The sequence below is a fragment of the Tamandua tetradactyla genome, chromosome 8 (assembly GCF_023851605.1).
Source record: "Tamandua tetradactyla isolate mTamTet1 chromosome 8, mTamTet1.pri, whole genome shotgun sequence".
NCBI lineage: Eukaryota > Metazoa > Chordata > Mammalia > Pilosa > Myrmecophagidae > Tamandua > Tamandua tetradactyla.
The window spans coordinates 79,850,960-79,866,946 of record NC_135334.1 but is presented as its reverse complement, the minus strand read 5'-3'; the positions used below and the strand labels follow the sequence as shown (position 1 = coordinate 79,866,946).

At 45.8% G+C, this 15,987-nt stretch overlaps 1 protein-coding gene across 1 annotated transcript; it reads left to right on the top strand.

The window, feature by feature from the left end:
• The first annotated feature begins 4,161 nt into the window (after window positions 1–4,161).
• Window positions 4,162–10,115, top strand: HPX (hemopexin). Its single transcript, XM_077113799.1, has 10 exons — window positions 4,162–4,294; window positions 4,456–4,499; window positions 4,603–4,674; window positions 4,854–4,975; window positions 6,627–6,777; window positions 7,430–7,642; window positions 7,919–8,062; window positions 9,274–9,404; window positions 9,486–9,648; window positions 9,787–10,115. The coding sequence occupies exons 1-10, from the start codon at window positions 4,212–4,214 to the stop codon at window positions 10,044–10,046; spliced, it is 1,383 nt and encodes a 460-aa protein (XP_076969914.1). The 5' UTR covers window positions 4,162–4,211; the 3' UTR covers window positions 10,047–10,115.
• Window positions 10,116–15,987: the final 5,872 nt, after the last annotated feature.

Here is a 15,987-nt window from a genome sequence, read left to right as displayed (position 1 = left end):
ATTAGCAAATGCTATAAATCAGGGCTTTTTTACCTCTGGAGAGCCAGCTGTTAAACATTTACCAGCCTACCCCTTGCTAGGGCTAGGATCATAGCCAGGGGTTAAACTGTGACTCTACCACTTGCTAACAATATGACTTTGGATAAGATACCTAATGTCAGTTTCCTCATTTGTAAAATGGGACTAATGATAGTACCTATCGCGTATATATAATATATATATGGATTTAATGAACTAATCCATGCCAAGTGCTTAGCATATAGTGCCTGATGAATGTGCGACTAGATATCAGCTAATTATTATTATAATTGTTTATTCATAGAGAAGCAAGAATGGGCTATGCAGGAAGCCCTATTATAGACAGAGCAAATGAAAATGTGCATGTGGAGAGATCAATTGAAAACAGTGATGCTCTTTTTAGCGGTCTGCAACTTTATTCCTAAACCTTCTAAGCTCAGAGAGAGGGGGAATCTGGTCTCTCCTCCCTGAAGCACAAAGTCACGGTTCAGACAGCCTCTTCAGTGGGGCCCAGGAGAAATGGCTGAGGTCAGAGAGCTCAGATCAGCACATAGAAGGCTAGGAAGAGCCATTCCAATGGATAGTGGGTCAGTGTCCAACCTAAATCCGGTCCCTGGCAAAGCAGGAGGAAGCTCTGTCCATGTAGACGATGTTGATTCGCATTCAGACTCACATTCAGACTCCCCATCAGGGGAAAGCCAGAAAACTGCTGGTGAGGATGGAGAAATGAGAGATAACATGACAAAAAGAGATCGCTGAATTTCTCTGGGCTTGAATTCCCCAGGAAATCAAAGAAGCTATTGAAGTCCTCAAACACATTCTGGCCAACAGGGGTTGATGGAGAGGAAGGATCATCGAAGGGGATGTGCCACTACAGCCCCCACCCCCCAGCTGACAGTGTGAGGGAGGAAATCCACAGTGAGGCATTCCAGGGAGAAAGCACCCCTGGAGTCTGGCCTCCAGTTGAAGAGTGAGAACTTACTCATCCCTGCAGCCTCTAGGGCTCCCTCAGGCCCTAATATGGACATGCACTCTCCCTTCAGCCCTGGCTAGAAGTTGGGAAGGATTTGAGACAAGAAGTGACCTCCTAAATTGAGAGGAAAAGAAGCAAAGCTGCTCCATTCTGGGGTGCCCTGAGAAGATTTTCCTCGTGCCTTGTGGTCAGCAACCAGGATAGCCAAAAGTACCTGCTGCTTGGATTCCCAAATGGACACAGTTCTCTGTCTCTTAGCTCTTGCTCAGAACTTTGAGCAAGTTCTGGGCTGTTTTGATCCAGAAGGCCCTGCCAGTCTAATTCCTGGCGGGAAGCGTGGCTCTGATAATGATTTCTAAGCTACCCTGGGTGGACAAGTGAATTAGGAAATAACAGTGAAAGGGTGGGGGTGGGGGAGTGGGTTTCAAGTACTATTCTAGGAAAGCTAGATCTTGGGATGCCATAAGGGGATCAGAGCTGTGAAAGAAAGATGAGGCCAAGATGAAAAATCATCACCCAGAATATGCGCTATTTCCTCCAAAGAGCACCCTTAGACCACAGTGGAGGCTGCTTTCCTAGACTCACAGGACTGTTGAGGACCCGCACTCTGGGTATTCTGGGGAGTGTTTGTGACTTGATGTGAAACCTCCCATCTCCCCAGGGAGGCTCAGGTGCCAGTGATGCCTCAGTGAAATCCAAAGGACATGTAGACCCAGTTCTGGCAGCTAGAGACACATTGAGAGGATTGCTGTGGAAGGTCACCAGGAGCTTAGAAGGAAGAATCCCAGGAAGACTGCCACTCTAACTGGGGATAATGTTATAGAAGGTTTCAGAGACTGAGAGGGAAAAGAAAATGGGGTGGGTGGGTTGTCTGGGAGCACAATGCCCAATAGCTGGCATGGAGCAGGTCCAGCCAGAGATGCCCTGCAATGGGGAGAGGGTGGGTGCCAGATACCTGCTGTGGGGGCTGTGGTATTGCCCATGCTGCCAAAGGCTCAGAGAACCCAGCTTTGAGGAGGGAATATTAACAAGGCACGTTTTCATTTGGAAGTCAAGAGATGACATGATGCCAGGTGACATGGTGACATGACAGAGGTCCCAGAAATCTTGTTTTCTTGTTGAGATAAACCTTTGTAGGGTAGTAAAGGAATCTTAGACCTCTGCCAAGGTTATATGGGGGTTTCAGAGGCTCAGAGCTATCTCAGAGGAGCCAGGGTGCTTTCGGGCTGAGCTGCAGAGCAGGGGTCCTGGAAACTCAGCTTGGCCCATTGCTTACTCTGCTCATAGCTGTCTTCTTACTGTAGTCAAATCACAAATGGATATGGGGTAGGTGTCAGCAGTGGTCCAGGATGTACCAGGGCAATAGCAGGTGAGATCTCAGGACTTGGGGAGGAGAGGGGCATGGGTCTAGGATAAAAAAGAAAAACAGAACCATAGAAGGAGGGCTAGGGACAGCGGGCTTAGGATGCCTCAATCATGATGGATCCCCCTCATAGCATGCCCCAATTTGTAATATTTTCCTCACTCCAAAGGGGGTGGTGGTGTCAGAAATGTGACTGAAACACTAGCAACATTAATCAGTACTTGAAATCCATTTTTTTTGGTTCATTCAACAAATATTTATTGAGCAGGCATTATTTTAGGTGGCAGAAATATAATGGTAAATAACAGATGCAAAAGAAAATAAACCAGATACAAAAGGACAAATATTGTTATGATCTCACTGATTTGAAACAATCAGAATATGCAACTCAAAGAGTTAGACTCTAGAGTATAGGTTTCCAGAGGATGCGGGGGGGAATAGGGAATGGAAAGTCAAGGCTTAACATGTACAAAGTCCATAGGTGGAATGATGGGAATGTTTTGGTAATGGATGGTGGTGATGGCAGCACAACAACGTAAATACAGCTAACAGCACTGAAATACATATATGAACATGACTAAAAGGGGAAATGCTAGATTGTATATAAGATAACAGAATAAAGTGTTTTTAAAAATCCATAGAATTATACTACACAAACTGTGAACCCTAAGTTAAACCATGGACTTTAGTTAATAGTATGATTATAGAGATGCACTAACAATTGTAACAAATGTTCCACACCAATGCAAACTTTTGGTGTTAGAGTGGTGTATGGGAATCCTGTATTCTATGCATTATTCTGTAAATCCAGAACTTCTCTAATAAAGAAAAAAATATGTTAAAAAATAAACAAAACAAGCAAACAAGCCAGGAAAAGGAATAATTTCAAGTTTTAGTAAGTGACATCAAGGAAATAAGCAAGAGTCTGAAATGGTTAGATAAGGGGTCAAGAAAGGCTTCATTGGGAAGATAGCATTTAAGCAGGAATCAGCTGTAAATATTTTGAAACCCCAGTTACAGTTCTATTTATTCTGTGATGGGTAAATACAGCACTTTTCCCCTAAGGTGGAAACTACCAAGAAAGACTAATTACTAGTAGTGCTCTCTGAAAGAGAGACACCTCCTCTTCCTGCCCCATTACTGTCAGACAGTCCCACCCTGGGGACATTTTTGCAAAACACTATGCCAGTGGGGATGAGGGTAGAGGTGGGGCTTGGCCATTTGGCAATGGTGGGATAATAGTGACTAAAAAATCACTAGTCCAAGGGCAAAGCTGAAGAGAATTGGGATGCCCCTGAAAGGATCTCAATGAAACTTGGAAAAAGCTGTTTTCAGAGTACATCTAAGTATGTTATCTGTGTATGTGGTTACTAAGTGCATATAAATATCAGTGTCTATAGCTGTAATTGTCCTAGAAGAGAGCTTTTTTTTTTTCTTTTTTGACACTTAGGACACAAAAAATATTAGTTTCCTCCTCTTCTCTCCTCCCCCATTGAAGAGATAAATCAAACCATAGAAAGATGATGTGCAATCTACCCCCTTCCCTGTCCTTTGGGGCACCCAAGTGGGCACCCATTGCCAAAGTGATGGGAATTGCAGAGAGACATCAACATTGTAGCCACTGCTCAGAAGTCATTAAAAGGGGGTGGGAGCCCCTGCCAGGAAGAGGGAGTCCTGCACTCAGATTTCTGTCCAGACTCTGATCTTATTTGTAATGATGAAATCAGCCAATATTTGCTTTGTCCTGGAGATAGTACATTCCCAGTAGAGTGGGAGGTAGGGGGTGGTGCTGCTGCCATTTATATAGGGAGTTCAAACTGGGTGCTTAGAGCTGTCCTGTGGCCTCTCTAGCTCAGAATGGTTAGGGTACTGGGAGCACCACTTGTCCTGGGATTGCTGGGCCTGTGCTGGTCACTGGCCATTGCCCACCCTCTTCCTCCGTGAGTAAAGATGGAACAAGGGCCGGAAGACTGGGGTCTGGTCAAGGGTGGGTAAGGGTGGGCTAGGGCCAGTTTTCAGCCCTGGGGAAAGTTTGGGATGAGGAGCTAAGGAAGAAGGATTGGTCTCAATGGACCCAGACAGTGATTTGCTTTTTCTCTAGGGCTAAAGGTGGAAATGAGACCAAGGTGGACCCAGACGTGATCGGTAAGACCCCCAGAGCCCCCTGAGTCTGTCAGTCTGTTTTTGTTTCTGCATTTTATCATTGGAGCAGTCTTTTACTTTGTCATTTCCCTATCCCTCACCCCAGAACGCTGCTCAGATGGCTGGGGCGTTGATGCTGCCACCTTGGATGACAGTGGGACCATGCTGTATTTTAAAGGTAGGAGGAGCTGGGGTTGGGGCGTATGGGGTCTCAGACCTGTTCTCCTTCACAGAGGCGATTTCCATCTCTGGGGACGTCTTAGGACTTATCTGACAGTATCACTCACAGCTTCTCTGTAACTGTCTTCATTAGGCCAAAGGTTTGTTTTGGGTCACTGAATAGTGTGGGTTTTTCAGGGGAGTTCATGTGGAAGGGTCACGCATGGGCCCGGGAGTTAATCTCAGAGAAGTGGAAGAACTTCACCGGCCCTGTGGATGCTGCCTTCCGCCAAGGTCACGATACCGTCTTCCTGATCAAGGTACTACTGGGCCAAGGTCAGGGTTGGGCCAGGAAGGATTGGAATCTATACCAGACCCCCTCCTGTAAATGGCCCCGGCACAGAGCCCATACCAGTAGGTACCAGCTTTCCTCCCTCTGTGCTTTCCTTTCCCCAAAATGCTCAGGCAAAAAGAGCGTGCACGGGGGGACACAGGCACCACACACTCAGCAGCTGTTCTTGAGTCCTCATCTAAGTTTTTGACCTCTCTGCTACACTTACACTGTTCGCCATATTTTCCTTCTTGTCATTTTGTTTCCCTGGCTTCCATGACTCTGCATTCAGGTCCTACTCATCTGGCTGGACAGGTTTTTCTCAACACACTGGCATCTGGTCAAGGGGCGAGTGGAGGATGAAATCCAGCCCACTCTGCTCACTGAATCATGTGCCCTGGTCGGGCCCGTGTCTGCTAGAAGGAAAAGTGCCTTCTCCTAACTTATCCAAAGGTGCTATGTGGTAGAGGCAGTCCAGACTATGAGCTTTGTTTTCCCTCCTGCCTCTTTTCCAGTTCTTCTCAGGCTTCTTATCCTCAGCCAGTGCCCAGATATCCCTCAGGGATCTGTCATAGCCCCTCTAAGCACCCTCCCTGAGTGATCCCAAACAGCCATGGCTCTGAGGATTCCCTCCTCTGTTGACCCCAGATCTGAATTTCCCTTCTGAGCTCCAGATGTCTCTAGTCAATTTCCTACAGACATCTCTAACACAGGTACTTCAAATTCAGTATCCCCCAAACTGAACTTGTCATGGTTCCATAAACTAACTCTTTCTTCTATGTTCCCTATTATAGTAAATGACACCACTATGTGCCTGGTCCTGGCAAGTCAGATCTGGCCCTTGATTATCCTTCCAGGCTTCCCTCCTCCCCTACCACATTCACCATGTGCTAGCCACCTGAGACTACAAGAGTCCTCTGAGCACACTGTGCCTCCTTGACTGCACTCTGTATGTGCTGCTCCCTCTGCTGGTAACACCCTTCCTCACTTGTCTGCCTGGAAAATTCCTATTCATTTTCCAACTCTTGACAAAAATGTTTCCTCCTCTGGGAGGGACCTCTGGGAGAAGTCTGCCAGGACTTCTCTAGGCAGACTTGGGCATTCCCCTTATATACCCAAAATACCTCATGCTTTCAATCAGTCATAGTAACTGCACAGCTAGGATCTATGGACCCTTTCTGCTTTTGTACAGTGAACTCCTTGAAGGCAAAGGCATGGTCTTTATCCCTTTATCCCCAGTGCCTAACATAGTACCTGACATAGTAAGAGACAGCAATTTTTCTTGAATGAGAAAATAAATAAACAAATGAATGGATGAATGGATGGATGACTGAAGGATGACTATGTATGGATATGCTTGCAAAGATGGATGGTTTTGCAAATATATGTATCATAGGAGTATCTGATTTTGCATAGCCCGACATGTGTATGTTATGGTAATAGCATCTGGGTTTGCATCATCAAATCCAAAGTGTGTATTTGTGCAAGGGGACAGCATATTGTTATCCACAGATGGACTGAGAGTGTGTGGGGCTGCAGGAGGACATTGCGTAAGTGTAACAAACCCAAAGATGTTGTGTGAGTGCAAAGTGGCAATATTGGGGGATGCACAGCTTAAATGAGAGTGCTTTTGTATGCAGGGGGACAAAGTCTGGGTATACTCTCCTGAGAAGGAGAAAGGACATCCAAAGTTGCTCCAAGAAGAATTTCCTGGAATCCCTTCCCCAGTGGATGCTGCTGTGGAATGTCACCGTGGAGAGTGCCACGATGAGGGCATCCTTTTCTTCCAAGGTTAGTGAAGGCTGGAGTCCAAGATGCTGGGGTGCTGGGGGATTGGTGCTCATGGTGTTAGTGTGGTCAATTGTGCTAGTGGCAGTGATAGTGATGCAGCTGGGGACTTCCTTAGGATAAACTGGTTATGGTCTAGAGTTCAAGCAGGGGGAGGAGAGGGTGATGGGAGTCATTGGGTGTAATTATGCTAAAAGTCACTCATTTCACCATAGGACAAATGTATGCTCCTTAACCTGACCTTCCTTGACAAAGTTTATGGGCTCAACCTCACCTCACCTTACACCTTTACCCTGGATACTAAGCTCCAGAAACAATGCTGTTTCCCTGTATGCAAAATTTGCCTCAGGCTTCAGGCTCTTTCCTCTCTGGAGTTCCATCTGCCTCTCTTGTCTGCCTTGTGACTTCTGCTTTAGATCTCAGATTAAATATCACCTTCTCTGGGAAGTTTTCCCTGACTCTCTGCCCTGCCCTTGCTGAGCTGATCATGTGCCCTTTTGCTGCTGCATTTCATTGTATTCCCAGTCCCTCAGCTTTCACCCTGCCGGACTGTGAGCTTTCTGTGATCAGGACCTTATCTGACCCTTCCTGGGTCTGGGGCAGGTACAAGGATGAACCTGGTCTCACTATGTGCTTGTTGATTGATTGGACCAAGGTAACCGCAAGTGGTTCTGGGATTTGGCTACAAGAACCGCGAAGGAGCGTTCCTGGCCTGCTGTTGGGAACTGCACCTCTGCCCTGAGATGGCTTGGCCGCCACTACTGCTTCCAGCGTAACCTCTTCTTACGTTTCAACCCTGTCACAGGAGAGGTGCCTCCCAGGTACCCTCTTGATATCCGAGACTACTTCATGTCCTGCCCTGGCAGAGGTGAGAAAGCATCAGCCCCTGGGACCCAGTAGAATTCACCCACCTCCCCTGACTTTGTGAATCCCATGTGCTCCAGCTCCTATTTTAACTCTGTGTTATAATACCTGGCCCTGTGTTATAATACTTAACCCTTATCCTCGGTTTCTATCTTGACTTTTCCCTGTTGCCCTCATATGGAAGCCCACTTACCCACTAACCCCAGCCATCTCTCTGTCTTAGACCTCACTCTAATCTCTGACCTTCCTCTGAGTTCCTCTCATTTATTTCTATCCCAAGGTCATGCCCCTGGATACTGGAATAGGACTCACCATGGAAATGCTACACACCATGGTCATGGGGATGTATCTGTGCGCTGTAGACCAGATCTAGTCTTGTCTGCACTGGTATCTGACAACCATGGTGCCACCTATGCCTTCAGTGGTAAGAGATGCCCTCCAGTTCCCCCATCTCTGCCTGCCATACCCCCATCTCTTCCACTGTCTTCCATCCCTGACCTATTTCACCCAACTTCATCACTATGTCCCTACCTTGCCCCATCTCTTCCCCATCCTTGGCATGCCCTTTCATGCCTCTTATCTCCTCTGCTGCATATTTCTTGACCTGTCTCTTATCATCCAGTCTCCAACTTCATTGTTTATCTCTCAGCACCATCTATGCCCATTTCCGAGCCCTCTCTGTGCCTCACAGGTCCTTATACCTCCTCATATCCTCCTTGCTCCATGTCCTCCCAGGACCTCTAGCTTGCCCAGAAGTTATCCTCTGGAGCTCCATCCTTTCCCAGGTACTTGGTTCCTATGTCCAGTCCTCTGAATACTGAATTGCCTGGGAACAAGGTATTCTCATTATTGAAAACCTGCCAAGAAGTATCCTAGACCCTTTAGGAGGTGGTTTCACTAGCCCCAGGGGATTTCTCCTCTGAGTGGGAAATGGAAACACCCCTCCCCTGATCTGTGACATCATAGATAAAGCCATCTAATGATACTACAGATTCTGGGGTTAGTCAGGCAGGTAATGATGAGTCTTAGTCCGCAGTTGAGAACATTTGGATTTGGCAAGATGGAGAATACTGTGACCTTGACAAGAACAGTTTCAATGGAGGAGAGAAACAGAAGTGTAATTGGAGTGAGTTGAGGAAGAAAGAGACTAAACAATTCCTTTAATAAATTGTTGTGAGGAGAGAAGATAAATGGGACGCTGGCCTGGCTACTCCCTCACTCTCCTGTCACCTCACAGGGTTAGAGAACACTGCCAGAGTGAGAACAATCAGTGGAAACTTGCATGGTACTTCCCCCTTTAATTTCTTGCCATGATATCTCATTATCTATGACCACTCTTCCGTACACAGACACCTGGGAAGCATAGAGAACCTCCTCAGACTCTGAGTGTTGGTTTTACCTGGCAACTTGTTCACTTTCTTCCGTGCTTGCCTTAACTCCAGCTCCAACTGGGTCACAATGCCCAACATTGCTTCCCAAGTCCTGCTTTACTTCTCCCTCCAATCTCACCTTCTCCCTCTTGGCCCCGATGTACATACTGTCCTCCCTTATGAGACTCATTGGCTGCTCTGTCACTATCTTCTTCATTACCGGGCTTTTAACACCAGCACTGGAGCTACCCCTGGTACCCCACAGGGTCCCACTACTGGCGTCTGGACACCAGCCAAGATGGGTGGCACAGATGGCCCATTGCTCATCAGTGGCCCCAAGGGCCTTCCACAGTGGATGCTGCCTTTTCCTGGGAGGACAAACTCTATCTGATCCAGGTGAATGTTTGGGGAGAGGCCTGAGGTGGAGGTTGGTGTAAGGATATCCATCTATACTGATTAATGTCCTTTGTCCTCCAGGGCACCCAGGTGTATATCTTCCTGACAAAAGGAGGTTACACCCTAGTAAGTGGTTATCCAAAGAGGCTAGAGAAGGAACTTGGGAGCCCCCATGGGTTTAGCCTTGAGTCTGTGGATGCAGCCTTTATCTGTCCTGGGTCTTCTCGGCTCCATGTGATGTCAGGTGAGGGGGCTTTTGGATTTTAAAGGATAGCTTGTTCTGCTGACTCTCCATGGTACATTTCCTTGCCAGGCTATGAGACGGGTCAGGTTAGGATCTCTATGACATGGAAGCATGTTATGTTTGATGTATTCTTCCCAGGACGGCGGCTGTGGTGGCTTGACCTGAAGTTAGGAGCTCAAGCTACATGGACAGCGTTACCTTGGCCCCATGACGAGGTTGATGGAGCCCTGTGTGTGGGAAAGTCCCTTGGCCCCAGCTCATGTTCCGCCAGTGGTTCCGGCCTGTACCTCATCCATGGCCCCAATTTGTACTGCTACAGTGATGTGGATAAACTCAATGCTGCCAAGACTGTCCCCCAGCCCCAGAAAGTGACCACCCTTCTGGGTTGCAATCATTAAGGGGCCTCCTGAAGTGAGTCTGGCTCTATCTTCCCAGTTTCTTTACAATAAAGCTATAGTGCCTCTTCATTTGAATCTGTGTTGGGCAGGGGTCCCTGGTTGTAGAACAATCTTCTTTATTTGAATTGAGAAGTTAGCAACTCTTCTTTTGAGGCTCTCGAGCTCAAACAAGGCTGTGGGAAGCAAGGGAGGGAAGGATCAAGGGACAAATCTCATTTCTGCATGGATGATTCCTAAATCCAGATTATAAACTGTAGTTTATACAGTTTATAATACGTACATGTAGTGGGAAACAAGACCAGATTGGGAAGAAAAACTGCTGAGTTTACACAGCAAATAAGAGGCAGAGCTAGGACTCTGACCCAGCTTGCTAATAACTGACCACAGCTTGGCATCAGGGACACAGGGTCTGGGGCATCTATGCATGAGCAGTGTGAATTGGCTCATAGTTACCATCTGAATAGCTCCTATTTGGGGATCTTCAATTTGTGGTTGGGTGGCTCAAACAGCAACATGCCAGAAAAGGAGGCTTCGATCCTGTATTAGGGTTCTCCAGAGAAACAGAACTGACAGGATATTTATATGTAAATGTTAAGGCGTTTATTATTGCAGTTGGCTCAAGTGACCATGGAGACTGGCAAGACAGAATTCCATAGGGCAGGCCACAAGTTGGGAATGCAATAGTGATGTCGAATTCCTTGTGAGAAGCTGGCTGGCTGAAGTAGAGAGAAATTCTTTCTGACTACTGAAAATGATCAGTTTTCCTTTTAAGGCCTTTGACTGATTGAATGAGACTACTCCCATGGCTGAAGGCAGGCTCCTCTGTTGACTGTAGATGTAATCAGCCATAGATGCAATCAACTGATTTAAATAGATGAGATACCCTCACAGTAACAATCGGCCAGTGCTTGCTTAACTAAACTGGACGCCTAGCCAACATGACACAGTCAACCATCACAGGTCCCCATGAGTTAGAGATAATAAGTAGAATGAGATTGAGCATGGGGAAACTGAGAGAAATGACTGCTGTGTGTCAGAAGAAATTGGATAGAGGACAGAAGGATTGATTCTCAGGAACGTGGCACCATGAAACACATTTCTAGAAGCTCGCCCCTGGTGGGATCCAGCTGGAGCCTCAGAAGCCCTGCTGACAGAGAGGACCTGAGCTCAGTCCCACAGGTATCTGCACCATCTAGGCCAGTGAGTAGTGCCTTGGTCAAGATGGTAGTGCTTTGTTCCTTCCTAGTCATAAACAGACCAAGGCTTTGAGCTCCATATTGGCTGACAACCATTTAACTAGGGACAGGGTGTGGACTAAGGGTCTTAAGTGAGACCCTTTCCCTCCTTCCTACCTTCCCATCTGTGCTGATTTGAAAGGATGTATGTACCCTAGAAAAGTCATGTTTTAATCAAAATTCCATTTCATAAAGTTAGAATAATCCCTATTCAATATTGTGTGTTTGAAACTGTAATCAGATCACCTCCCTGGAGATGTGATTTAATCAAGGGTGGTTATTAAACTGGACTAGGTGACAACATGTCCCCACCCATTTGGGTGGGTCTTGATAAGTTTCTGGAGCCCTATAGAAGAGGAAACATTTTGGAGAAAGAGAGATTCAGAGAGAGCAGAGCAGAACGACACAGCATGAGAAACAGAGTCCACCAGCCAGCAACCTTTGGAGATGAAGGAAAATGCCTCCCAGGAGCTTCATGAAACAGGAAGCCAGGAGAAGCTAGCAGATTACGCCGTGTTCACCACGTGCCCTTCCAGATGAGAGAGGAACCCTGACTGTGGTCATCATGTGCCTTTCCAGATGAGAAACTCTGACTGTGTTTGCCATGTGCCCATCCACTTGAGAGAAAAACCGTGAATTTCATCAGCCTTCTTGAACCAAGGTATCTTTACCTGGATGCCTTAGTTTGGACATTTCTATAGACTTGTTTAATTGGGACATTTTTCGGCCTTAGAACTGTAAACTAGTAACTTATTAAATTCCCTTTTTAAAAGTCATTCTGTTTCTGGTTTACTGCATTCTGGCAGCTAGCAAACTAGAACACCATTCTAGCAGGGACTGCTGAGGCTGGGGGGTTTTGGATAAGGCTTCATATATAACAGTATTTGAGCTGAATTTTAAAAGATGAGCAGAACTTATACTACTGCTTTAGCAGATATATGCATTACTATGTCAGAGAGCACTACAGACAGAGGAAGCAACATGAGCCAAAAAAAAAAAAAATCAAGGGAAAAAGAGAAAGCTAGGAGTGGGAACTGTGGTCATCTCAGGGGTAAAGGGGATGGGTAAACGGTGGGTGAGAGATAAGGCTGGAGAAGGATGCAGGAATGTCTTAGTTCATGAGCGACCTTCTGTATCAGGCTAGAAAGCATGGTTTTTGTTTATCATTGGGGCAAGGGAGACCTATTGAAGGATTTTAGACAAGGGAGTAATGTGATGAGGAAGATTACTGGGACTGTCACAGAGTCGATACTGAGTAAAAGGAGAGCACAGCAGATGTAGGGAGACCACTGCAAAGGCTGTTGCTGTTATCTAAGTGGTAGATCATGTAGGCCTGGGCTGGGGGTGGCAGTGGGGATGCAGAGAAGTGGGCAGATTAAAAGATATTTTGATGGCATAGACTTTGGAGGTTGCTGATAGTTTGGATATGGAGGTGAGAGAGAGTGAGGAATTGCACATCCAAATTGCTATAAGGCCCCTCTTCCCTGCTCATCGCGCTTCTCCTTCCCAAACTTTCCATGGTGCTCCCTCAAGTTCACATTCCATGGGTAATGAGCTCCCCTAGTCTCAATACCCCTTCACCTCCAGCTTTAGTTGAGAGAGACCGGGCTTTGTCCAGGTGACCCTTTTCTGTTCCCTGTAGTTGTCCCAATGGATGGGAAGCACTATCAGCATTTGTGTGACCCCCATGTTTCTATAGCATATTTCTTCCTTTTTCCATATGGGTTAAAGCTCTCTTCCTTAGGCATCATGCCAATGAGTCAACATTATATCTACCATTCTTATTTACATCAGTAAACAACATCCTGACTATGTCTTCTCCATTGTTGGCGACTCCATTGTTGGAAGTCCCCACTGTCAGCCACCCCATTACTTTGGCTAAACCCTGAACACTGGTCTCACTCAGAATTGCTCCACCTCTGAAGAAATTCGTTAAATTCCAACATCCCACTCTGAGACCATATCCTTCTGCCTCCTTCACAGTTTCATTCCCATGTTGTTACTCTTTGACTTTATAGAAAAGTCTGGTCCCTTTATTATCCCCCCAGTCTTCTGTTTTCTAAAGGACTTTTATTTTCCCACCTAACTTGAATATCAAATTTGACTATCTGAGTAACTTTTTAGATGATATTTCTATTTTTTCTCCCCATTAACTTCCGTGCTGGTTTGAAATGATGTATGTACCTTAGAAAAGCCATGTTTTAATCCTAATCCCATTTTGTAAAGGCAGCCATTTCTTCTAATCCCTATTCAGTATTGTATGTTTGAAACTGTAATTAGATCATCCCCCTGGAGAAATGATTTAATCAACAGTGGTTGTTAAGCTGGATTAGGTGGAGGTGTGTCTACACTCATTTGGGTGGGTCTTGATTAGTTTACTGGAATCCTATAAAAGAGGAAACATTTTGGAGAAAGAGAGATTCAGAGAGAGTAGAGAAGAACGACATAGCCGCCAGAAGCAGAGTCCACCAGCCAGTGACCTTTGGAGATGAAGAAGGAAAATGCCTCCCAGGGAGCTTAATGAAACAGGAAGCCGGGGAAGAAGCTAGCAGATGACGCTGTGTTCGCCATGTGCCCTTCCAGATGAGAGAGGAACCCTGACTGTATTCACCATATGCCTTTCCAGATGAGAGAGAAACTCTGACTGCACTTGCCATGTGCCCTTCTATGTGAGAGAGAAACTCTGAACTTCATCAGCCTTCTTGAACCAAGCTATCTTTCCCTGGATGCCTTAGATTGGACATTTCTATAGACTCATTTAATTGGGACATTTTCTTGGCATTAGAACTGCAACCTAGTAACTTATTAAATTTCCCTTTTAAAAGTCATTCTGTTTTTGGTATATTGCATTCCAGCAGCTAGCAAACTAGAACACTACTCTTGCCAGATTTGTGCCAAACTTTGGGGACAGGAAGGGAGAGAGGGAGCGAGGGAGGAAGGAAAGAAGGAAGGAAGAACAACAACCAACTGTAGATCAAGAAAGAGGGAGAACTTCAGAGTTAGACATGTCTGATTTCCAATTCCAGTTAGGCCACTGACTAACTGTGGATTTGAGAAACTTATTCAACCTCCCAGAGCCTCATTTGTGTCTGCATGCACGCGCAAATTGGGGATGTGTACTGCATCAATCAATGTTCAATAAAGAAACAGAAACCAATCCAGATATTCTAAGTAGACAAGGATATATAATGCAAAGAAAATCCGTTATAAAGGCGTGGGGAGGTCTATAGAAGCATAAGAGGGAAGCAGGGTTACCCAGAGATCACGAAGTTACTACCAATCTTGGTTTAGAGAAGCAAAAGTGAGAAAATGTATAGCCCAAAGATTAAGAAGCTAGAGCCCACAAATCTGCACTTGCTGCTGATGCTGCTGGGGCTTCAATTGCTGACATTGCTGGAACCGCCTCCACTTTCACTAGGCAGGAACCACTGCTAATATCGTTGCCAGAGGTACTGCCAGAAGCAGAAAGACTTCTCCTTCTTCCCACCTTCAGAATTTACATGAGGGCTCCCACTGATAGAACCTAACTGGAACCACACTGACAAGAAAGGTTGAGAAGTATAGATTTCAAGTTTCCAGCCCTGGTGGAACAGGAGTGTTTTAGTTTGCTAGCTGCTGGAATGCAATATACCAGAAATGGAATGGCTTTTAAAAAGGGGAATTTAATGAGTTGCTCGTTTACAGCTCTAAGGCTCTAAGGCCGAGAAAATGTCCCAATTAAAACAAGTCTAAAGAAATGTCCAATCAAAGGCATCTAGGGAAAGCTACCTTGGTTCAAGAAGGCCGATGAAGTTCAGGGTTTCTCTCTCAAGTGAGAAGGCACATGGCGAACACAGTCAGGGCTTCTCTCTCAGCTGGAAGGGCACATGGCGAACACGGCATCATCTGCTAGCTTTCTCTCCTGGCTTCCTATTTCATGAAGCTCCCCAGGAAGCATCTTCCTTCTTCATCTCCAAAGGTTGCTGGCTGGTGGACTCTCTGCTTTGTAGTGTTGCTCTCTCTGAATCTCTCTGAATCTCTCATTCTCCAAAATGTTTCCTCTTTTAAAGGACTCCAATAAACCAATCAAGACCCACCCAAATGGGTGGAGACATGTTGTCCCCTAATCCAGTTTAACAACCACTCTTGACTAAATCACATCATCCAGGGAGATGATCTCATTACAGTTTCAAACATACAGTATTGAATAGAGAATATTCTACCTTTATGAAATGGGATTTATATTAAAACATGGCTTTTCTTAGGGGGCATACTTCTTTTCAAACCAGTGCAAGGAGACATTAGAGAAGAGGAAATGTGGGGATGAGTACTAACAGGCAATGCCTGCCACTTGTATTCACCATAAGTCTCAGTGGCCAATGATAAAAACCAACTCAAACGAGTATGAACAAAAAAGGAATTTATTGGTTTATGCAACTGAAAAAATCCAGGGGCAGACTTTTACTTCAGGTGGAGTTGAATTGATGTTGTTGGGAACCTTTCCCCATCCCTTAGCTTTACTTTCCTTTGAATTGGCTTCATTCTCAGAGAGGCTCATGTTTCCTGATGGCAAGATGTCCAGCAGGCTTACATTCTGCCAGTATTTGTTGCCCAACAGTAAATTCCTGGATCTGACTTTCATTGACTCAAATTGAGCCACATGCCCATCTCTGAATTTAGCACTTTGACTCTGATAGGTCTATCCTGGGTTTGGAGTCAACCACTGA